Below are 24673 nucleotides of genomic sequence, written 5' to 3'. Positions count from 1 at the left end.
CCAGTGCTTACATAACAGGGAGAGAAACAAACAAATAAAAAAACCCTATAAATATAAAACACAGGGCTTGAGTTGGTACTTACAGCGTTAATGAAAAATTAAATTGTTTTCTGGTTAGGAATAAGTAGATCTTTGTTTTTCAAAAATATTCATAAAAACATAATTAAAAAAAGTTTTTTTTAACGTTTATTTATTTTTGAGACAGAGAGAGACTGAGCATGAACGGGGGAGGGTCAGAGAGAGGGAGACACAGAATCCGAAACAGGCTCCAGGCTCTGAGCGGTCAGCACAGAGCCCGATGCGGGGCTCAAACCCACGGACCGCGAGATCATGACCTGAGCCAAAGTCGGACACTTAACCGACGGAGCCACCCAGGCGCCCCCAAAACAGATAACATTAAAATAGTCGAGGCATCAAGAGATCGGCTTGAGGGACCTGAACCCTTTGCTGATGAGAAAGCACACTGTTCGGTAGCGGTGGGCGATGAGCGCAGGTTAGAGGGACCCAGTCTCGCACCTTACAAGCCATTTGTATTAGGAATACTTTTGCCATGATACAGGAATCCTGATTCTTCCCATCTTTTTTCTCTGCTCGCCCCTTCTGGGGGCTTTTAAAAAGTTCATGTTGAAGATGGCGGGCCTCCCGTTTGGAGCCAGTCACACTTGAAAAATATCCCTTGAAATTATCTAAACTTAATTTCTGGCCATTTTGTTTCAGAAATACTAACCTCAGGGGGGTCTCTGTTCTCTACACTAAAACTTAATCTGTTTGGAAAAATTCCATTTACTCTCTGTAGAAATTGACTGGACATGGCTTCTGTGAATGATATGGTTGCTATTATCCCTTAACACCGTAAAAATGAACTTTGAAACAGTTGGGCAGGACCCAAACAGAAAGTGACGTATGGCTTGAAAATGGTTTAGTTGAACATTATGCTTCAGTATTTTACTGGGTACTGCGGCACAGGTCTTAGAGATATATGTTCGGTTTTTCAAAGTTTTATTTTTGGACTGGAAACTTTCTCTCAAACCAAAATAGATGAATCAAGTGTGCTTGAATCAATGCTGAAATGTCATCCGCATCTGCGGCATGAAAATCATTAGCCAGTTACTTGAAATCCACGAAGGATGAAACTGTCTTCCTGTGTCTGCCATCCAGCTTCTCCTCTTCGCTGAAGGAGAGAATACCGAGACTCTTTCCAAAGGCTGGGTTCTTATCTCTGTTCCAAAAGTTTTTCAGAAAACACCAAAGCAGGTATTGATTGAGCACGGTGGCACCCAGCTTGGACTGATTTGAGTGCATTAAAGCATACGTTTAAACACAAACTCATTATTTCTCCAGAATCTGTGCTTGAAAATAGATCAAGAAGGTTTCCTAAAGCCTTGTGGCATAATTTCAATTACACTTAAACTGTGACCAGAATTCATTGTTGGAAAAGCAGGAGTGGATATGAATAGTGTAAGGAAAAAAAAATGCTTTGGGAAAATACACCGAAAGCTTCTTTACATGTGACTGAGAGGCTCTTACATCTGTCTTTTGGAAGAGTTTATTGGTTTATAATGTTTATTAGCAGCCACATTTGAAAGGTCTGTACCCAGGACAGATTCAGAAGATGTGAGTTCTCACCCCAGCCTTGCCCGACAGCCAGCCTGCCAGCAGGCTTGAACAAGTCAGCCAACCCTGGGGGCCTTGCTTGCCTCTCCAGAAAGTAAAGACCTTGGACTGGATACCTCTCGGTTGCTGCCCAGCTCCAGAATTATGTGATTCCTTTGGGGGCTGTTACTATAATTCTCAAATCTGTCAACTTGTGAAATATATTTCCAAGCACGAATTGATTTCTCTAAAGTGCCTTCCTCCTCGTGGAGGAAGGAGCGTTAGACATGGCAGTCTACACGTCACCTGCAGAGAGCAAGCAGAAGGCTTCGCCACCTTGGGGAGGTGTGGTCCCAGTGGCCATGAATGGACTCTGCTGTTTTGGAGGGGTTTCTTTTGTTTTTTGGTTTTTGTTTTTTAATGTTTAGTATTTTTGAGAGAAAGAGGGAGAGAGAGGGAGAGAATGAGCTGGGGAGGGGGAGAGAGAGAGAGGAGACACTAGAATCCGAAGCTGGCTCCAGGCTCCTGGCTCCCAGCTGTCAACACAGAGCCTGACACAGGGTTTGAACTCATGGGCCGTGAGATCGTGACCTGAGCCGAAGTCGGATGCTCAACCGACTGAGCCACCCAGGCGCCCCTGGACTCTGCTGTTTTGGGTGTCAAGGGATGTGGCAAGCCGAGTTTCCCCAACACCAAGATTCCTTAGCTAGTCAACCAAGGCAAAAGTTCGGTCACATACCCTGCTGCCTTCATTAGGCCTTGGAATGCAGAGGCCAGCGGTCTATCATCATTTACAGTGGATATCTAGAAAAAGTCCTCTTTCCCGGAGCTGTCAGCAGGCCCTTAGAACCCTCAGGAAAATGATGAAAAGTTTTGGAATCGTGCTAATCAAGCTGAAACGCTTTATGTTGTTTAACAACAAATAATACGCGACTGTTTTGAACTCCACAAAGAAAGAAACCTTTGAATTAAGGCTGAAAAATGTCAGAGAGCATTTCAGGCAGGGAAGAAATACTGTTCAGTGGTTGTGATGTGCGTTACCTGAGAGCCACTTTCCAGACAACTTGCCTTTCTGTCCTCTGAAAGGAGTCACCATCGTGTTGATTTCTTGCCCAGCTGCAGCACACGCCAGGGCCATTGTAATGGGCATGTGATGGGTTTACATGTTGAGAGTTTTGCCCAGTGGGCAGAACCCTCACTTAGCACTAGAGGTTTAAAAATGTTGCAGAGCAAGAGTTTAACCTCCTTGTTTTCGTTCTCATTTAGATCGGAGCAGCCCTCCCTAATGGCACATTTCTCTCCCTTCTTCTCCATTGTGGCAGGAATCATTCCACCTGTAATTAGGCGGGTGTCGAGTTTTAACCCTGCATGCCTCTACAGGGGTCATTTCCTTGCCTCTCCCAGCAGCCTCTCTACTCTACTGGCAATCCTTGTACTTGTAAACTTTTGCCTAATGCTTAACCTCAGTGTTCCCTGCTGGAACTCTCTCTTATTATTCTCATCGACCGAGAATAATTGATCTGTCTTCACTCAGCAACTTCCATTTGCATGTTGTAGGAGTAACTGTGTCATCTGTCTCATCTCTGCTAAAGACAAACTCTTTCCCCTCGTTGTTACATCCGTATGCACCTCATTTCCCAAGAGGATTACGGATTGTGTTCGTGTTCTGTGCATACCCTCTGATGTGTCGTATCCCTTTATTATCACTCACGTTCGTACTGCACCTGTTTTTACCCAAACGGAATGATTATCTGTCCTCTTACACGTAATCTTCCGTTATTAACGCAACTCCAAGCGGTTGACTTTAACAATGCTGTGTTGTTGACTCATTGGCAGAGTGGCTCACTGAGTCTCCCTTGTCGAGGACGACTATGGGATCTGAGCAGGGGAAGCTGACATTGTTTTATCACTATGAGCTGTATCCCTAACTCTTGAATAATCTGCTCTGCCCGCCGAAAAATTGCATGTGTGCGTGCGGACACGCACGCGTGCACACCCCTCCCTTCAACGGTCAGAGCTCGAGTTACAACTTGATGGGCAGGTGCATATGGTGATATTTGGAGCATTAAATGGAGCGATTGATCCAGCACAACTGAATCTGAGTTAGAGCCGCATCTGTTCTCATGGCAGATCTGTTTACAAGAGTGGGTGTCTGAAATTTAAGAAATTAAGGACGTGGATGCTTATCCCCCTGCTTACACTCCTTCGACTTCTAGAGCTGTTGACCTTTAAATAAATAATTGTTTTTATCTACCATGAGATCCTCAAATGAAAGACATACTAGATATGTGCCCTTTAATTACACGTGCGCTCTGAACATCCCATGCCGCCACACTGGGGCAGCCCACTCGGCCGTAGCCAGCATATGTTTGTGACCTCCAGTGGGCAGAGTCCCTCCTGTAAATTTCCTTGATCACAAAAGTGTTGTTTCCCGGGGCTCCTGTGACAATCCTCACCTTTAGTCCTGAGAGTTAGTTGCAGCGGTCCTTTATGGTTGCGGGTTTCTTCGGCAATGTCTGCTAATTGGCGCCCCAGATAGTGACGAAGGCAGTGTGTTTTACGCAGAACTGCCCCTGGAGTAGCCCTGCTGTGAAGATGTGGAGGGTCCTACTGGTCCAGCGAGTACAGTAGATCCCAGCTATTCACAACGCTGAAGGAACAGTGTATTCCGATGGACTGGATTTTCCAGAATAATTACCCCGTGTACCATTCCCAGATGGAGAGTCTTCAGAAGTGTGTGATTGTTTCTTTGTGCACAAAGTGAGCGCTGGGGACATAGACACAGAATTGACTAGAGCTAGAAGGACCATCAGAGACCTTCCTCAAAGCCAGATGGGCCAGAACACCTGCCCGCTGTGGCCCATGAGTAAGTAGGAGAACGGGGGGAAGAGCCTGGGCCTTTCCGCATCCCCTGCCCCACACACCGTGGGTCAAGGAGAAGGGACGAAGGACACGCTGGCCAAAGACCCAGTTACTTGGATTCTGGGTGAGAGTGTAATGTACTCACCATAGTGATTATATAACCTACTATTACTGTGTGTGTGTGTGTGTGTGTGTGTGTGTGTGTGAGAGAGAGAGAGAGAGAGAGAGAGAGAGAGAGAGAGATACTAGGAAGTGTGCTAATTCTTCCCGTGCATTGTCTCCTGTAGTCGTGAAAACCACTCTCTGAAAGATACTATTCTTATCCTCACTTCAAGAGGAGGGTTGAAGCCCGGTGATTTGCCTCACTTAGTAGAGCCAGGACTTGAACCCACCCAGCGGGACTCCAGATCCCATGATCGGAACTACGGGCTGCCTTCCTGATTTATTCATAGTTCCCTTTCAGCAGGAAGAGAAAAGACTTTCTGTACAAAAGTTATTTTGAGGGCCATAGTATCTTGTTTTGGTAGTGATTACAGATCTAAATATACCCAGACTGTTTTCTATATTCAGATGTATATGAAACGCTTCATAGTCCAGAAGGGCACATGCGGAGGCCAAAAGGGCTCCGCTGTACGAGGTTACCCTGCTGACATTCTGCCCTGGGGCATGCCTGGCGCATGGAAAATGCCCATTTTCACCAGTTGTAAAGACGGGCCTGGGCTCCGATGAGAAGACGGTGATGATGAAACCCAGCTTTGTGCCTGAGCCTCTGGGCCTGGGATCGCAAAGCACCTGGCTCTCACGTGCGTCAGCGGTGTTCCCCACCCTGATGCAGCCCACCGCTCTGAGCGGATCCAGTCTCTTGCCTGTCTCCCCACGACTTATTAAAAACCACTTCCTTTGACTCTCATCCTGTTAATATTTGAGATTAGTGTGGAGAATTCAGCACATATTCTAAACGTTTTTTAAAAATCAACTTTATTGAGGTATACTTTACATAAAGCGTGCCTATTTTATGCTGAATAATATTCCATTGTCTACACCACAGCAGGGAGTGATTGGGAATGTTACTTCAAGTTTGCTTCTCTGGAATACATTTGATCGTGGTAAATTGTCTCTTTTACATGTTGCTGGATTCTGTTCGCTATTATTTTGTTAAGGAATTTTGTGTCTTTGTTTATGAAGAATGTATTACCTGTAATGGCTTTGTCTTAGTGTCAGGGAGGATACCGGCCCCGTTAAAGGAGTAGAGAAGCAATTCCCTCTTCTTTTGTTTCCCAAAAGTGTCTCTATGATTCATATTATTGCTTCCCCAAATTTTTGATAGAATCAACCAGTGAATCCATGTGAGCCTGGAGTTTTCTTTATCAAGAAAGTTTTTGAGGGGCGCCTCGGTTAAGCGGCCGACTTCGGCTCAGGTCATGATCTCGCGGTCCGTGAGTTCGAGCTGCGCGTCGGGCTCTGTGCTGACAGCTTGGAGCCTGGAGCCTGTTTCGGATTCTGTGTCTCCCTCTCTGACCCTCCCCTGTTCATGCTCTGTCTCTTCCTGTCTCAAAAATAAACGTTTAAAAAAAAAAAAAAGTTTTTGATAACAAATTCAAGTTTTAAGAAGTACAGAGCCTCCTTAGGCGTTTATTGTTAATCAGTTGTTTAATTTATGCCTTTCGAGGACTGTCCATTTCATCACAGAGGTCGAGCACATTGGCATAACGTCATTCCTAATAATCCCTTACTGGCTTTCTCATGTCCCTAGAATCTGAGCGCTATCTCCTCCTTCATTCTTAATACTGGCAAATTGTGTCTCTCTCTCTCTCTCTCTCTGTCTCTTTTTCCTTGATCAGTCTGGCTAGAGATTTATCAGTTTTATTAATTTTCTTTCAAATTTTCTGCTCTTGATCTCAATGATTTCTCTCTACTTTTTGCCTGTTTTCCATTTCATTTATTTACATAGCCTGTTGCCTTCCTTCTTACTTTGGGCTTAACTTGCTTTTCTTTTTCTAACTTCTCAAGAGGGAAGCATGGGTCTTTGATCGTTTACTCATTTTTTTTTGTTTGTTTTTTTATATAAAGCTTTTTTGAACTAGAAGTTTCCCTCCAAGCATGGCTTTGGCTGCATTCTACAGATTTTGATATATTTTTATCATCATTCAGTTCAAGATATTTTCTAGTTTGCCTCGTTATCCATTCTTTGTCTCATGAGTTATTCAGAAGTATGTTGTTCAATTTTTAAATATCTGAGGGGCTTTCCTGATAGATTTTTGTTACTGATTTTTAACTTCAACCGTGGTCAGGAAACACATTCTGCACGATTTTTAGGCTTGTTTTAGACTCAGCTTATGATCTGTCTGATGAATGTTCCCTTTGCACCTGAAAAGTGTATGTATTCTACTCCTTGGGGAGGTGGAACATGTGTGTCATTCAGGTCAAGTTAGTTGAGAGCGTGATTCGGAAGTTCTGTCTTACTGATTTTCCATCTGCTTGTTCTAGTAAAATACTAAGAAAGGCCTGTGATTGACTCTTTTAGGAGCACACACATTTAGGATTTGTTATACCTTCTGGATGAAGTCACCCTTCTGAGCTTTTATTCTTTTCCTTTCTTTATTTTTCAAATCATTCTTGTGACCTTCCTTTTGTTTATAAATGATGGGCTTTATTCCCCTGAAGTTTTCCCCTCTCCTTAGGCAGAGGAAACTTTCCTTGGATTAGGGTGCCATAGAGGCTGAACACGTAGGTAGGGCTCAGAGGGGCGGTGGAGGTATGGGTGAGCAGGAGGTCAGACTGGCTAACTTTATTTCCCCTCTGATTTACAACGTAGAAGAGTCTGTGCAGGATTTGAAAAGACAGCCGCAAGATTTCTCAGCTTTGGGGAGGAAGTGTTGAGTGTTTGTAGTTTGGTGAAGCCTCTCTGCACCTGTAGAGGGCGCCCTCGGAGAGTTTGCTCGGGGCACTGCAAGCGTCTCAGGTAGAATCCCAGCTTTGGCTCCACGGGGAGAGATCGATCTTGGCACAGTTTTTAACTCCTTTTGGAGATGACAAAAGGAGTGTGGGGGCCAGTGGCCATACGAGGTACTGCCTATGTGAAAGCCATTTTATTTTCCGTTATGGAGGCCCTCTTCCCATGCCCAGATTGCACTTCCCAGGCACATGCTCCCGTGTAGTCAGCTCCCAGGGTGATCGATCGATCACCCGCAGCCCTTGCTTCATGGTATTGCTGACCTAAACACCCTGGCCCTCCTGGGATGCTTATCCATTTCTCTCTCTTCAGTAGCTCCAGATACATGCACGAAGACCTTTGTTTGTTTGTTTGTTTAAGATATGAAAGTGAATTTATTTAGAATGGGAAAAACACAGTTTACAAAGACAAGCAAGATCTTTTTGAACCAAGCTGTTTAATTACCCGCTTTACTTTAAGGGGGCTTCTCAACTCAGTCACTTACAAGCCACCTTTAGGATTTTTGCCATAACCTTTGGCCAGCTGTTCTATCATTTGCATAGTATTTTTCTTCTTAAAAATTTTTTTTATGATGTTTATTTATTTGAGAGAGAGAGAGAGAGAGAGAGAGAGAGCATGAGCAGGAGAGGGGCACAGAGAGAGGGAGACACAGACTCCGAAGCAGGCTCCAGGCTCTGAGCTGTCAGCACAGAGACCGACACGGGGCTCGAACTCACAGACCATGAGATCACAACCTGAGCCGAAGTCGGAGGCTTAACTGACTGAGCCAGCCAGGTGCCCCTGCATAATATTTTTCTTTAAGTAAACTCATTTTGAAAACTTAGCCTCATTCTAGAAACGGAATCACAGGTTTTATTTGCTTTTTATATATTTTTCTATATACACGTGTATATTCAAATTATAAATGTTTGCCCATCTGTGTCACCTAACATCCGTCACGGACCGCTTTGTGAGTACACACATCACCCTATGGAAACTGTTGATCTGGGACAAATGTGAATTTGACCGTGACCTTGGAGAGAGGGGAGAAACAGACTAGTACTTGCAGTGGTCCAAGAGGAAATGCTCTCTGCCTGTGGCCGGGAGGCACTGGTTCCTTCACGAGGAAAGAGGGAGGGAGTAGCAGAAGAGGCAGGAGTAGCTTTTTCTCAGGGGGCAGATCCTGTCATTGTGATTCCCTTATTCTGTGGGAATGCCGTACATTTCAATTTTTTTTAATGTTTTATTTATTTTTGATAGACAGAGCATGAGTGGGGGAGGGGCAGGGAGAGAGGGAGACACAGAATGCGAAGCAGGCTCTCCAGGCTCCGAGCCGTCAGCACAGAGCCCGACGCGGGGCTCGAACCCAGGAACCGCGAGATCATGACCTGAGCCGAAGTCGGATGCTCAACCGACTGAGCCACCCAGGCGCCCCGGGAATGCTGTGCATTTCAGAACTAGCTGCAGCCACAGTTCAAACACTCCGGGAAATAGCTGGTGAATGAATGATTGAATTCAGTAGGAAGCAGAGGGTATGCAGAGTTTTATCTTGTTACCAGTTTAGACTTTCCATTCTCACCGTTACCCTCAATTAACTTAAATAGTCTTCAATTTACCGCCTTTCTTATTCCAGTGGGGGAATTGCAGGGTGTGTCTTAATGTCCTGTGTTTTACTTGAGAAGGGTCTTCTGTGGTCCTGGGAGGAAACTCCAGCAAGGGGACTGTTTCCAGTTTGAGGAGACTTTACCAAAGGACTGTCACCAAAGGTGCGGGCAGGTGCAGGGAAACCGCAGGGGATAGTGCGTGCGGTCCCTCAGGCTGGTCCTTCCCCCAAGGATGTGGCTACAGGCACCCAGAGGCAGAGGGAGCCATGCGGAGAGCGGTCAGCAGGGCTGTGACCAGGGATGGAACCCGCTCCCAGTGGCCGTGCCGGCAGAGGACACACCCTCACCGCACTCTCCTTCCATGTCGCCTGTGCCTCCCTTCGACCAAACTCATCCAGGAGCCAGAGAGAAAGGAGCCTGTTGTCAGGGCTCAGCGGGTCGGGGCAGGGAGCACCGTGGAGGAGAGGGCTGGTCTGGAAGGGAGGGTGTCTTTTTGGTCTTACTTCCACCCTGTGCTCTCTGTGTAAGGTCGTAGGGCAGGGGCCTTCCTAACTTTTTTTTTTTTCTTTTTGGAGAAAAAGGCAATATTTGTACATAGAAAAGGAACAGCCGATATTGCTAACTGCTTACTTCCCGCCGGGTGCTCCGTGGGTCCCATTCTCATTGAATTCTCCCGGTGACCATTCAGAGAAGATCGTGCTTTTCTTCTTCCTGTTACAGACGAGGAAGCCGAAGCTTAGGGAGGCTAAAGTAACTCGTTTGAGACAGGGCAGAGTGACACGGAGAGCGTCGGGCCGTGGGATTCCTGAGCCCCGGCCTCCGGCAGTGCTCTGCTGCAGACACTTGGAAGGAGTCTCCATGCAGGCAGGCGTCCGTGGAGAGCTCGCTGTGAGCCGGGCAGGGTGCCAGGGGCTGACGGCGAGGAGCAGCAAGCTGGACCCGGCCCCCCGCTTCAAGGAGTTTTCCGTCTGGTGGGAAAGGCACACGTCAAACAGCCAGTGCCCCGGATGTGTGGGAGAGATTGTGAAACGTACTAATAAGGACACCATGAGCGATGGCGTTGGGCTTCTGTTCACTGGGGGTCCGGGAGAAGACTTTCTTGCTGAGGGTTTGGGGTCAGCAGAGAGCTGGAGGGGGTCAGACTGGGGACGAGGAGTCAGGCAGGGAGCACTCCCGGTGACAGTATGTGGGGATTTCCCCTGAAGCGCCAGTCGAGAGACCCTACCCAGGCAGCTCTGCCTCTGTTTCCGTTCTTTTCCGTTTGTATCGTCGTCTAACCCAGCCGCTGTCAGAAAAGGGGAGCGGAAAGAAACAACCCCAGCGTGTCTCTAACCTGGTGGGTAGTATTTTCCGGTTTAGAAGTTTTTATGTTTTGTAAAAGGATCAATTACAAAATACGGTTCTGCTTACTCTTTAGTTTTTATTTAGCCCTGATCCAGTCTGCTTAACCCAATCCAGTCCACAGAATGCTGATTAAGTATGTAGTGAGTGCAAAATCATTGCAGGGACTGGAGACGGGCGGGCCTCAGACTCTTCCTCAAGGAGTGACGGTCTGATGAGTGAACAGAAACTTGTGTCATACACACACGTTTGTCCCACGAGGGGAAAAAAAGAGTTTTGTGTTTTCCTGAAATGTGCTGGCTGTTTCTGGCCATTTCTGCATTTGCTTAATGCACTGTTATGGTTGGAACAAGTTAGTGTTTAGTGATTGTTAGTGTTCTCTTTGGCATTTCTCTTCGTGAAATCTACCACGTATGTTCTCGGGAACGTTACAAGTCAGGTAGGAACAAAATCTCGTTGTGCACGTGTGCAGTGAATTCAGAATTAGTGGAACACGGTCGCCGTGCTAAAGCATTGCCAAGAAGTGCCAGCTCTGAGCAGGCCACTGTGCATTTAGGAAACCAGGCCTCAGGTGTCACCAGGGCTGGGAAGGAGAGCTCTGTGAATTTGGGAACGGCTGTAGCCTCCCGGCATGCTTCGTCTGTCCCGACCGGCTCCCTAGTTGAAAGTCGGAGGCCCAGGGGTGCTTCCTCACGGTGCGAACCGCTCACACGTGCATCACTGCCCATCTGAGCCCCGAGTGTCATTTTCCCAGATCTGACCAGAGATGACTGATTTAGTAACTATTGCTAATTGGTGTTCTGGAAAGCTCAAGATGGGCTGGTTTTGTTTTTTTTTTTTTCCTCTCTTTCTGTAACATGTAAGGGCTTGTATAGGAGGTAGATGATGAGTGAAATCGTAATTCTTTCCCAAGCTTAATACATTGTTGAAATGTTTTAGGAAAAACTCAGGCCCACAGGTACCTGAAGAAATTTTTCTTCATTAATGTAAAACAAACCGCCAAACAAATATTTTGCCCCTGTTACCTGCCAATTTCACATATTAATTGAGAGGCGCAAAATCAGAAACCCAACAGGAGAGCGGAAGGAACTTGGTTGGCCTGTTTTTCTGGAAAATGGCTCGTGAGCAAGTGAAACCTAAGCCCCGTGAGGATGGAATCCACCGTAAAGAGCTGTGTCCCTGCCTCACTGCGGCGCCGAATGGATAGTTACGGAAAGAAAGGAAATCATGAATTGGCTTTATGTCATTAATATGCTACCAGAATTTTTCTGTAGTGGTATAAAAAGTCAGGGGAATGAGAAAACGAAACCTCCTTTTTCTGCGGGACCCTCGCAGACCTGGTGAAAGCCCCGTGGTGCGCGAGAAAGCCCTCGAGTGGGGAAGCAGACGTGGGTTCCGGGCTCAGCTCCGCCCCTCGGCTGTACTGTTCCCTTGGGCGTGTCGCCTCACCTTCTTTCTGTCACTTATCAAATGAGTTTTGGACTCCCCCTTCCTACCTCCCAGAGCGGGCGAGCCAGCAAATGAGATCACAGGGGCAGCAGTGCCTGCCCTCCTGAGCTCCTCTGACTCTCCAGCGGGGAGCAAAGGCCAGAGCCATCCCTCCAGCTGCCCGGCACCCACAGAGGGCCCGATTCCGCTGGGTGGTGTGTGCCCTGCATTCTAGATCATACACGCCCGTGAACTCACGACCCCGCCAGGAAGGAGGAAGGCGGGCAGGGTCACCTGGGTGTTTCTGTGTGCGACGGGCCCGTGCGTTTGTTTCAACTTCAGGAAATGGAAGATAGCGTCGGCCTGCTCGCCCAGCTGGTTCTCCTAAATTTGTACAGGTAGCGTCCTCATGGAGTTCAAAACTCCTAAGCTGCTAAGGAGAGAACGGGGGAAGGCTCCCTTCCTCTTCACTGCCTGGCCACAGTCTCGTTCTCAGGAAGCAGCTCTTCCTAATCTCCACGGCCCTCTCTGCTTAGGCGTTGAGTCTCCACAAAGAGATTTTGGAGCGGTGAGTGTCTCTCCTTGGAAGAGGGTAATAGCGCCCTTATCGCAGGGAGGGACGGCGAAGGAGTGTGGCGGAAGATGGTGTAGACATCTAAGCAAATGCTCTTGTTCCCATCTGTGGTACATCGAGGCTTGCCTTTCCACGTACAGTTTAGAGAATACTTTTGGGGCACCTGCGTGGCTCAGTCGGTTAAGCGTCTGACTTCAGCTCAGGTCATGATCCCGTGGTCTGTGAGTTCGAGCCCCGCGTCGGGCTCTGTGCTGACGGCTCGGAGCCTGGAGCCTGCTTCGCATTCCGTGTCTCCCCCTCTCTCTGACCCTCCCCCGTTCATGCTCTGTCTCTGTCTGTCTCAAAAATAAATAAACATTAAAAAAAATTTTCAGAGAATACGTTTAATTTTCTCGAGAGGATAACCAGAAGTCTTTCACACACGCGATGCAAATATCTTACAAATCTGAGAAGCTGGACCGTCTTGTGCCTTCAGCATCTATTCAGATTGACTGTTGAGTCTCAGGCAGCCTCGCTCTCGTGGAGTAATTAAACAAACCCCCTTCTGTTCCACCCGCTGGCAGTCCTCTCGGACTTATCATTCTAGACAGGTGTGGAGGAAAATCTGGAACCATTTTCAGATTGTGCACATGGTTCTCTTTGTGATAGCTACTGGGCATTACCCTCTCCCCCGAAAAGGTGGTTTATTAATTTATGCATGCCTGACTTTCAGATTTTGTATGGGTGGAGAAAATGAACAGCATGTCGTACACACTGTGTGGGGTAGATGCTATTTAAATCTGGTTCGAGCTGCTAAACATCTCACTAACACGGGATCACTGGCTGGAGTCCAGGTTGGTGGGGTTGTGTTTTTTGTTTTTTGGTTTTTTTTTTCTTTTTTCTTTTGAAGAGGGGTCAGACTTTAGAGAACCAAGCCATCTGTCCAGCAAATTATTTTAAGGCTTTTAATAACAAATAGCTCGCAATATATTTTCACGTGTGGGGTAGAAAATTAAGGTCTTGCGAAACCGATATCTTTAGAAATGTCTTCCACATTCTGTTTTGCTAATCATTTTGGTATTGTAATCCCAGTTTGGTAGCGCACATCTTTGTACTAATGTTTTTGCAGAATTAATTAGTTCATTAAAAGCAACATTTTAAAACGGGCATGTCAGTAAGGCAGTACATTCCTTTAGAAGGCTTTTGCTTCTAAGAGGCGTCGAGCTACCAAAACAGATGCAGGGGTTTTGTAGCTGCATATGAAGCCGGGAGACTTTGAAGAATCTCTCCTCCTTTCTTTGAGGTTTGTTTGTGGAGCACTCCCGTTGCTGTTGTTAGACACCTTTGGTGGCTACTGTAATGAACTCCCCAGCACCTCCAGCCTTCATCTGCAGAGAACTTTGCATTTTGGGTGTTTCGTAACTGCCGAGTCTGGGTCTCCGTGGCTTACTTTCAAGGTCCTGCCTGCTCATTCCGCAGATACTTAGGGAGCGTCTCGAGGGTACCAGGCAGCGTGGCGGGGTGCTGGGATTCAGCATGGAATAAAGCAGCCGTACCACCCCTCAGAGAATCCTTTTGGGGAGCTAGACATGAAGCAGATAATCACTAGAAAAGGTACTCGATTACAAGCGGGACGGGAGCGACAAAGAGAGTTAAAAGCGCCATAAGAAGTTAGGTGGGGTTCACGGACCCATACGGGCTGAAGGACGGTCAGGGAAGGCTCCCTGAGAAGGCGTCGAAGACTTGACACGTGAGCTGGACCGACCTGGACGTGGGGACAGAAGCAGTTGTGAGAAGACCCTTCTGGGCAGAGAAGGCGACGTGCAAGGTAGTGCAAGCCTGCTCAGGGTTGTGGAAGGAGGAGGCCAGCCGAGGCTGGAGCGGTAGCAGCAGCCGGGACGCAGGCCTCCTTGGCCCCCTTACGACTTGAGACTTCAGTTCGCCACCTAGCTGTGCCTTAAGCAGCGATGCAGGGAGCAGGGACCTCTTCCTTGGTACAAGCAAGGAGCTTCTGGGTGGTGTGGCTTTGGAGGGCAGAAACGGTTACTCACTTCCAGATGACCTCTCTGGTCATAGAAGTAGGTCCTTGACTTCGTCGGAAAGACTAAGCAACAGTGAGAGGCAGTAGTTCAAACGCAAGCAAACAAACGAAGCTAACCGTGCCCTCTCATCATGGCTGCCGGAGAACTGTAGATGGTCGTGTACTTTCGTTTTCAGAGCCTTCCTGGAGGGTTCTGTGACCCAGGAAGATCACGAGACACGGAGAGAAGAAATTGGAGAGCCTGATCGTCTTGTCTATGCTTGTGGAAAGCCTTTCGGTTTTGGGGGCAGTATTTGTGTGTGATGCCACGAGGCCGCGGAGGGGTCCGGGGCTCCCTGGGGAGGGGCGGTACGGGGCATTCATGCAGACCACCTCTCGGAGATGCTGCTCGTCCCTAGACTGACGCGGCCTCCGATGGGAGGCCCTCTGGGTGCCCGGTGTTCTAGAATTCTCTGACGGAGGACACTGAAAGGAGCGGGCCAAGCTACTTGAAGACAGAAAGAACAAGGCTTATGGGGCTTCAGAAATTAACGTTAGAAGTCCGAGAATGGCGTGATCGTCTCCGACGCCGCCGAGATGTTGAAGTCGTTGGGCGTGAGGCTTGGTCCCAAAGAAGCCTTTGGAAACTTTGGGAAGAACTGCTTGGATTGCACTGGGGAGAACGGGCTCGGAAACCATCGAAAGTCTGACTGGAACTGGAGGGCAGAGCAGGGAGACTGGCTTCTCTAATTGCTGAAAAGTTAACTTTCTGCCTGAAAATACTGAAGTTCTGAATCACACCTTGATGTGAACCTGTGATTTCTAGGAGTCTGTGTTTCTAGCCCGATTCTTGGACTGTAAGCCAGCTCGTCGGCCGAGTGCTTTGGGAGGAGAGCTTCAGGCAGCTCTGCGTTTCGAGAGGCCTCCGTCATGTAAATAGGAACAGCGACCTTTCCAAGTTATTACCCTGTTAACAGGTTGACAGATATGTGCAAATTGTGACTCACTGCTCAATTTGGCACTAAATTAACGTCTTTCCGCGCCGCGTCTGCTCAAGTGCAAAGTAGTCACCGCTGCTGCGCTACTGCTTGTTTGCCTATATTCCGAAGGTAGAAATTAAAGGAACTTGATCCTGCCACAGAATGGAGTGGAGCATATGGTGGCCGTGTAGGAGGAGAGCACGCTGTTCCTACCTGTCCTCAGCCCTGCACTCAAAGGGGGGCACGACGTGTTGCCGAGCTCTGCGCAGACGCTGATGGGCTCACGGCAGCGCGACGAGGACCCCCCCCCCCCATGCCGACCCCCACCCACGGCGGGAGGAAAGCGACATTTTGTCTCTAGCTTTTTAATTTGACGTTCCTAGCTTTCCTGATTTCTGTCAAGTTACTAGCGGTGGATTTGCGTCTTAAAGGTTGGGTGTATCTGAAAGTGAAATGTTTTGATTTTTGCTTCTAGGATTTAGACATTGTTTTCCTCAGTTAAAAACGCAGCTGACTTTCTCTCTTCCTCTTTTTGGCAAACACATAATGTCACCTGTGAAAAGAAAATTTGCATCTCCTTTATGCTAGGCGTGTGAGTGGAAAACAGTCTCCTTGAGGTTCATTTTTGACTCCTACTAAAATCTTTGGATTGAGTTTGCTGAGCTTTATCTGAGACCACTGCTTGGGGAGGACACCAAAAATGCTGCCCCACACCTCACTACCTTCCTGAGTTGACAGGTCTCCCGCATAAGGGAATCCAGAAATGGCAGGGGACATTTGTCGTCTGCCTGTGTAGAACTCTGGCCCTCACTAAAAGCAAGCACAGCCAGGTAGTTGGCGTGGGATCCTGAAAATCCACACGCTGAACTTGGTTTCTGGCATCATCACGTGACCTACTCGCCCCCTATTTCTCTAGCCTAAAGAGACAAGTCTTCCAGAAAGCGTCTTGAAACCTTCAAGGTGAAAGGTACAAGGGAGAGCAAATTATGATGTTACCTTTGTACTGATGTCCCATATACTCATTTGCATTCTTCTGTCCAGAGCTATGATGGTTATTGATTGAGGATTGGTTCCAAAGACACTGCCCACCCCCCTCTCCATTAGCATATACTTAGCAATGACCTCCAATCACACAGGACAGTGGATTTTTGCTTCCTGCTGAGTCTGAAATAATTGGGTTTAGACTACGCACACAGATTTCGAGAAGTATGTAAATGCAGAAATGTTTCCAGCGTCTTGGTGTAGACTTTTGACATGAAGTTTGCCAGGTGTCTTCTGCCGTTTCAACATCAGGCATCAGGCAGTGATGAAACATGAGTTAGCTTCCTCCTTTCTTCCTCTTTTTACCTATTTGTGGCTCAGAGTCAAGGTTGTATCATGAAGCTGTTAATCTAGAGGGGGGCTGTGGGAGATGATGTGCGGTGTCTTGGTCTGTTCCTTACCATCCAGGAAAGGTTGTTTCCTCGCCCATTTTAAATCAACGGAATATGGGGGGAAGGCCCATGGCTAGCTGAGTCGGTAGAACATGCAGCTCTTGGTCCTTTGGGGTCATGAGTTCGAGCCCCACATTGGGTGTAGAGATTACTTTAAAAAAATAAAATCTTAAAAAAAAAAAAAAAAAAGGAACAGAATGGGGCCTCGCTTTTAAGAAATACCTCTTGTTGTCTCTGAGCCAGTTCACTTTTTAAGGCCTTGCCCTCATCTTCTGGTCCTTTCCAGAGGTGGGAGAGGGCTGTTGGGTACTGAGTTCCTAGACGTCTGCACCCTCTCTTCTCGCACTTCTCTGGTCCAGTCTGCTTACTATCCTTGTTGTTTACCACTGGGCCCCCTTGGTTTTTTCTCCCTTCTTCAGCTCCAAGTCTGAAACTGCAGGGCATTCTCTAAGGAAACCTGATAGGTTCATCAGTACTATTACTCCCCAACTTTCATAACTGATACATTGGTGTTCACTTTTTTTTTTTTTAAGTTTATTTATTTGTTTTGAGAGCGAGAGCAGGGCGAGCTGGGGAGGGGCAGAGAGAGAGAGAGAGAGAGAGAGAGAGAGAGAGAATCCTAAGCAGGCTCTGCACCGTCAGCGCAGAGCCTCATGCGGGACCTGAACCCACAACCCATGAGATCTCGATCTGAGCCGAAGTCGGACGCTTAACCGACTGAGCCACCCAGGCGCCCCCATTGGTGTTCCCTTTTTAACAAATGGCTTAATGTCGTCTATCTTTCGTGAGCCCCCGGTTTTGAACTAAAATCTTTCCACATTGTGAGTGGAGAGTTAATCTCCCTCTTCCCCCAAGAGGATGTAGCTTTTATATGTGCCTGATCTAATGGACATGTAATTTAATTTGTCATATCCAATGGATATGAAATCCAATGCAGAATCCTTAATAGATAGTTTTGCATCTCAGCTATTGTATTATACATCCCCTTTGTATCCAGTGTGATTGGTGGTGAGCACAAACATTGGTATGATTTTATCCTCAAAGGATGTAAGCCAGACCCAGCTCTGTTGATACTGTGGGTTGGCACGGAGGGGAGAGTTCCACCGGAGGGGAGAGTTCATCCTGCTAAGAGAAGCATTTTGCAGAGCAGGCCCGTGAGGTACCAGTAAGAGTATTTGTAATTTTCGAGTCCTTAATATGTGCCAGGCACCATGCTAAGTACTGAATATCAGTGATTACGAAACTCAACGATTATTAAACCGTAAGAGGGTTAAGTTCCATTTGGGCTAGGAGAGGAGAAGACTCTTGCAGAGGAATGTCTCCAGGAAAAATGGAACTGACAGATTGCCTGTTATGTCTGACTGTAGTGAGAGAAGTTTTAGAGTCAGAGAGTTCCGGGATAAAACTGTAGTAGACATAGAAAACTAACCAAGTGAAAATTAAAGCAAAACAGAAAGTCGTACAAGTAAATAAATGTACTCACGAGTCATGTGTGGCTCAGCTACTTAAAATATATAAAGAGATTTTAGAATGTACATGCAAAATACCGATTTAAGCAGAAATTACGATGTGAACTTGAATTAATTAGAACCAACCAGGAAAACAGGAACTCAGGTATTTAAAACAGAGGGAATTTGGGGCGCCTGGGTGGCGCAGTCGGTTAAGCGTCCGACTTCAGCCAGGTCACGATCTCGCGGTCCGGGAGTTCGAGCCCCGCGTCGGGCTCTGGGCTGATGGCTCGGAGCCTGGAGCCTGCTTCCGATTCTGCGTCTCCCTCTCTCTCTGCCCCTCCCCCGTTCATGCTCTGTCTCTCTCTGTCCCAAGAATAAATAAAACGTTGAAAATAAATAAATAAATAAATAAATAAATAAATAAATAAATTAATTAATTAAAAAAAACCAGAGGGAATTTGATACAGGGAATTAGTTATTCAGGTGATTGAAGTGAGAAGCCAAACGGGACGGCGAGGCTGCTAGAGACGAACAGTGACAGGACTAGAAGGCAGAAGGAAGGGCTTCCGTGTTGGAGCCCAGCGGCCAGCGTGGTGACAGAGCTAAATTCTGATCTCCTAGGGAAGAAAGTCACGAGGTCACACGTTAAAATGAAAACGCATCCTAGCCACAGCAATCAGACAACATAAATAAAAGGCATCCAGGTTGGCAAGGAAGAAAAAACTTTCACTATTTGCAGATGACATGATACTGTAGATAGAAATCCCAAAAGACCACCAAAAAACTGCTAGAACTGATAAATTAGTAAAGTCTCAAGATACAAAGTCAGCGTACAGAAATCTGTTGAACTTCAGTACACAAATAACCGAGCAGCAAAAAGAGAAATTAAGGATTCAGTCCCATCCACAATTGCACCAGAGAGGGAGTAAGATACCCGGGAGTGAAGATGACCAAAGAGGTGAAAGCTTGGACTCTGAAAACTACAAGCCGATGATGAAAGAAATTGAGGAGGACACAAAGAAATGGAAAGACATTCCATGCTCATGGATTGGAAGGACAGATATTGTTAGAATGTCAGTACTACCCCAAACGGTCCACATTTAATCAATCCCCTATCAAAATACCGACAGCCTTTTTCACAGAAGTAGAACCAACAATCCTAAACTTTGTCTGGAAACACAGAAGACCCCAAAGAGCCAAAGCAATCTTGAAGAAGAAAAGCAAAGCTGGAAGCGTCACAATTGCGGACTTCAAGTCATATTACGGAGCATTAGTCATCAAAACAGTATGGTGCTGGTACAAAACTAGGCATGCAGACCAGTGGGACAGCGTAGGAATCCAGAAATGAACCTGTAACTATATAATAAGTCTTCGACAGAGCAGGAAAAAATATCCAGTAGGAAAGAGACTCTTCCACAAATGGTGTTGGAAAAACTGGACAGCCACATTCAAAAGAATGAAACTGGACCGTTCTCTTTCACCATACACAAAAATAAATTCAAAATGGATTAAAGACCTAAATGTGAGACCTGAAACCATAAACGTCCTTGAAGAAAGCAGTCAGTAACTTCTCTGACATTGGCCGTAACAACTTTTTTCTAGATAGGCCTCCTGAAGCAAAGGAAAGCAAGAATAAACTATTGGGACTACATCAAAATAAAGAGCTTCTGCACAGTGAAAAAAAAAAAAAATCAACAAAACTGAAAGGCAGAATGGGAGAAGATATTTGCAAATGACATATCTGATAAAGGGTTAGTATCCAAAATCTACAAAGAACTTACAAAACTCAACACTTCAAAAAGGAATAATCCAATTTAAAAATGGGCAGAAGGCATAAATAGACATTTTTCCAAAGAAGACGTACAGGTGGCCAACAGACACACGAAAACATGCTCAACGTGACTTATCATCAGAGAAATGCAAATCAGTGCGGTATCCCCCTCGCACCTGTCAGAATGGTTAAAATCAACAAGACAAGAAACAACAAGTTTGGCGAGGATGTGGAGAAAGGGGAACCGTCTTGCACTGTTGATGGAAATGCAAACTGGTGGAGACACTGTGGAAAACGGTATGGAGGCAGCTCAAAAAATTAAATACAGAGCACCCAGCAATCGCACTACTGGGTATTTACCTAAAGAATACAGTAGTGCTAATTCAAAGGGATACATGCCTCCCAATGTTTATAGCAGCATTATTTACAGTAGCCCAATTATGGAAACAGCCTGAGTGTCTCTCAGTTGATGAGTGGATTAAGTTATATAAGTGGTGTATATACATACACAGTGGAATATTACCCAGCCATAAAAAGAATGAAATCTTGCCATTTGCAATGACATGGATGGAGCTGGAGAGTATTATGCTGAGTGAAATAAATCAGAGAAAGACAAATATTATATGATTTCACTTATGTGGAATTTAAGAAACAAAACAAATGAGCAAAGGGGGTTCAAAAAGCAGAAAAGAGTGAAAGGCAAACCAAGAAACAGACCCTTAAACTCTGTAGCGAACAAACGGATAGTGACCAGTGGGAGGTTGGGTGGGGGGATGGGTTAAACATGTGACGGGGATTAGGGAGCGCACTTGTCGTGATGAGCACTGGGTGATGCATGGAAGTGTCGAATCACTGTATTGTACACCCGAAACTAACATTACGCCGTACGTTAACTAACTAGAATTTAAATAAAAACTTAAAAAAAAAATGAAATGAGAAAGCAAGAACTGGCGTTAAAAACGTGTCGTGTGGAAATACAGAGGTAAATGCCAGAAGAATTCACTGAGAACTGGTTGGCCCTGAAAGGCACAAGGAGGAACAAGGGAGCAGTACTTTCTGTAAAAAGAACTTGTAAATGCCATTTGCCTCCTCGACTCTATTGCACTGATTAGCAAATGGGAGCGAGAAGTCTTTAGTACCTCGTAGATGTGCGTTTCTTTGACTAAGTTTCCGGTTCATACGTGTGCACTTCTTTTTCCCACGTAGGTATGTTGATGATGTGATTAGCCGCATCGACAGGATGTTTCCTGAAATGTCCATCCACTTATCCAGGCCCAATGGAACATCAGCAATGCTTCTGGTAAGTTCTACCGGACCTATCCGTAGGGCCACGTAGAAGAAGACTGGCCTCAAGGTTAGGTCTCTGGTTCTGTGTCGTAGGATCTAGAAAATGGAGGTTAAATCCCAGTTTGATGGTGAATGGCGTATCTCTGTTCACTGGCATTCTGCAGTTTAGAAATTTTGCACATTGAAACTTTGCTTTTGAATGAAATTGCAGAGCCCATCTAAGTATTAACCAGAGAGGAAATATCCTGAAGGACCATGTCACCTGTGAGTCAGTCCATGATGTTTTGGTGAATCTGTTTCATGTTGTCCAAAGACCAGAGAAATGCCCAGCTATTGGAGCCTTCTCAGGAAAACACCACCTTAAAACAGAACCAGGTTCTGTGGAAAATCACTTATAAAATCCATTATGTATTTGAAAAATGTGTTCTGAGACCTTACCGCTGATGATTTCTAATTTGGGCGTTTCTGGTTTCGAGTTGCTCTGAGCACGTGTGCCTCATAACTGCACCACCGATGTTTGTGTCCTCTTGAATTCACCAAAGACCTGTGTGCTCAGGAAATAGAACAGAACACAAATGCTGAGTTGTACTTAATTAGAAAGACAGAGACCTCAGTGATGTGGAGCTCTCCTAATCGTCTGTGTGATGACGGGTGCTTGAAGAACACTTCTCTGAACACAGGTTTTGAGGAGCCACCACATTTTACAGAAAGCAGAATTGGGGCACCTGGGTGGCTCAGTCGGCTGAGCGTCCGACTCTTGATTTCGGCTCAGGTCACGATCCCACAGTCAGGAGACCGAGCCCGCTGTCCAGCTCTGTGCTGAGCGAGGAGTCTGCTCGGGATCCTCTCTCTCTGCCCCTCCCCCGCTCATTCTCTCTCCCTCTCTCTGTTTCTCTAAAGTAAATAAATCAACATTTAAAAAAAAAGTAGAATTAATTGAATCAGAGTGATGGTGTTCTGTAGGCATCAGGGAGATGGGATTCAGGATGGAGTGTTTTTCGTGTCTTGTCAGTTGCTGCTGCTCTGGGGCGTCGTGTGAACTCCCCATACGTTAGCATTTCTGACTTTTGCAGATTTTTATGAAGAGCCAGTCACCCAGGATGAGCCACTGTTCACCCTAGCCATTCACCTGAGAACAGGCTTACTGTGTGTGTGTGTGTGTGTGTGTGTGTGTGTGTGCGCGCGCGCGCGCGTGTGTGCGCGCGTGTTTTTTTCTCTTAAGAGATGTGGGCTTATGAAATAAATGCGTGTTGTTTCGTTTGTGAGAAAAAATTAGTGAACTTCACCAGGGTATCGTACTATAAAATTCTTTCAGTTAAAAAATACAGTGATTGAGGTGATAACGGTTTTCTTTTACTAGAAAAAGAAAACAGTTTGTATCTGTCTACAAAACCTGTAATATCTTCTGCCTCAGTTAAATGTACAAGTTGTCTAAATTTTAAGATCCTCTCCACCCAGCAGCTAAAGCATAAATCCTGCTTTCAGCATACTTGACAGGGACCACGGAGTTAACGAAGATAAAAATGAGAATGTCCCCAGTGAAATAGGTTTGTTCAGATTATCTCTGGGCCATTGAGCTTTCATTTCATGATGGAGGCAGGGATTTGGCATCGAGGGGGATGGACAGAGAGAACAGGATCACAGGTAAACAAGTCTAGGATATTAGAGTTACTTCCACCCGAGAAAGCAGCTTTTATTTCCGATGACCCGTCAGCCCCATCTCCTTTCCCGTGGGGCTGCTGTTTTAACAGGCCGATGAGAGAGTTAGGGGCTCGGTTCAGGGGAAGAACCCCGTTTTACACCCGGTTTTATGTGCACATTTTTATCCCCAGGCGTGGCTCATTCGGAGTACGATACGCATCCAGCCAGCTAGCTGTTACCTTCCCGAGGTGACGCAGGAATTCACAGAAGGCGGTGCGTCTTGACAGGAAGGGCAGTGAGAGATGGGATTCGGAATCCCATTGCTGGGTGGCAAGTCACACTTTTAACGTAATTGTCTCATTTGGTTTTTGCTTTTACACGATGGCGTTTTATTAGATTGCAGGCCTCCAGGCCATTTGCTGCTGCTGCACAGACGCCCTGTCTGAGACGAAGGGGGTTCTCACCTGGCACAGGAGCGAGACCGGCGGCTCCTCCAGTGCCCTTGCCGTTCAGCCGCTCCTGTGTCTTCCGCAGAGAACGTGTGGGACCTGCACTGTGGGCAGGAGGGCCAGGCGAGAGTTGAAAGTGTGGTTTTCCTGGAGATTCGTCTGGAATGGGGTGTACGCATCTGATGTACAGCTTGTGCTGGAAAGCTTTGGGAGGCGAGCGAGGCTGACAGGGCAAGATGCTCTCGGCCGGTGAACAGGACGCACGCGAGCCGTCTCTGCTGACCTCTCCTCTTCCCTACCTCGGCCAAGGCCCGAAGTGCCCCGGCGCCTTTGAATAAAATGACACGTCCTCCTGAGTCGGCCAGACTTCCTTGAGTGCAGTCGACAGAAACCCGCTCTGATTCCCTCAAGCAAGAAAAGGGTTCGTTTTTGGTGTTGTTTGCTTTCTGATGATGCCAGATGCTCCCACACGCGAAGGTAGAGCTGCTCTGCCAGGAGGGACAGACACCGGGGCGTCCCGGGGGTGTCCAGAGCAGGATGATGGTCCTCTGAGGACCCTCTGGCCCAGATGCTTCAGTGTCCCCAGCCTTCCATCCCATGCCTGTGCTCCTGCACCCTGGGCGAGCACTCCGGCCAGGCTTCCCTGCGGTCGCTCCCCCTCCCGTGATGACCCCCGGGAACTGCGCGGGCCGGAGGCGATGATTCCCCAGGGAGAGAGAGGCAGGGCCGGGAAGGTCAGTGTCCACTTGGTTTTCTTGTCACAAGTGAGAAAGCCGGGGACAGGAGGTTCTCCTGGGCCCCACAGCCAGGACACCACTCCCAAGTCTCCGGGTGCCTTTCTCCTCCCGTCGCTGACAGCTCCTGATGGTGGCAGGTAAGGTTTGGGTCGCCAGGCGTTGAGCTGATCATTTCTTCTGAAAGGTTTTTTATTCTGTAATTTGCTACATACAAACGAATGTGTGTAACGTGTGTGCCAGTTCTAAAGCGTAGGGATAAGCCCAGGCGCTCCCCAGTCGGTTTAAGAAGCACAGCCTCACCAGTGTGTGCCCCTCCCCAGTCCCTGCCTCTCCATCCAGAGTCACCACTATCCTGGTAATCCTCCTCTTCTCTTCCTTTTTAAATGCAGTTTACCATGTGGGCATGCATTCCTAGGTAATGTACAAATTAGTTTGGTTGAAGCATTCTGAACTTTATAAAAATAGCGTCATACTGTGTATTCCTTTCCTGTGTGTGTGTGTGTGTGTGTGTGTGTGTGTGTGTGTGTGTGTGTGGTTTCTGAGACGTATCCATGTTGGTGGTCGGATCTGGTAGTTTGACCATCTTCATTG

The 24673-nt window shown here is 46.9% G+C and overlaps 1 protein-coding gene across 2 annotated transcripts in view; it reads left to right on the top strand.

Annotated features, from left to right (window-relative positions):
* Nucleotides 1–24673, top strand: part of MED27 (mediator complex subunit 27) — a 201718-nt gene that overhangs the window by 113802 nt on the left and 63243 nt on the right. For both annotated transcript variants that reach the window (XM_030292950.1, XM_030292949.1), the window contains exon 4: nucleotides 21175–21268. In XM_030292950.1, coding sequence (XP_030148810.1) covers nucleotides 21175–21268 — 94 coding nt within the window. The remainder of the gene's footprint in view (nucleotides 1–21174; nucleotides 21269–24673) is intronic.

Source organism: Lynx canadensis, chromosome D4, assembly GCF_007474595.2.
Source record: "Lynx canadensis isolate LIC74 chromosome D4, mLynCan4.pri.v2, whole genome shotgun sequence".
Lineage (NCBI taxonomy): Eukaryota > Metazoa > Chordata > Mammalia > Carnivora > Felidae > Lynx > Lynx canadensis.
Note: the sequence above shows the minus strand (reverse complement) of the source record. Positions and strands in the feature narration are given on the sequence as shown.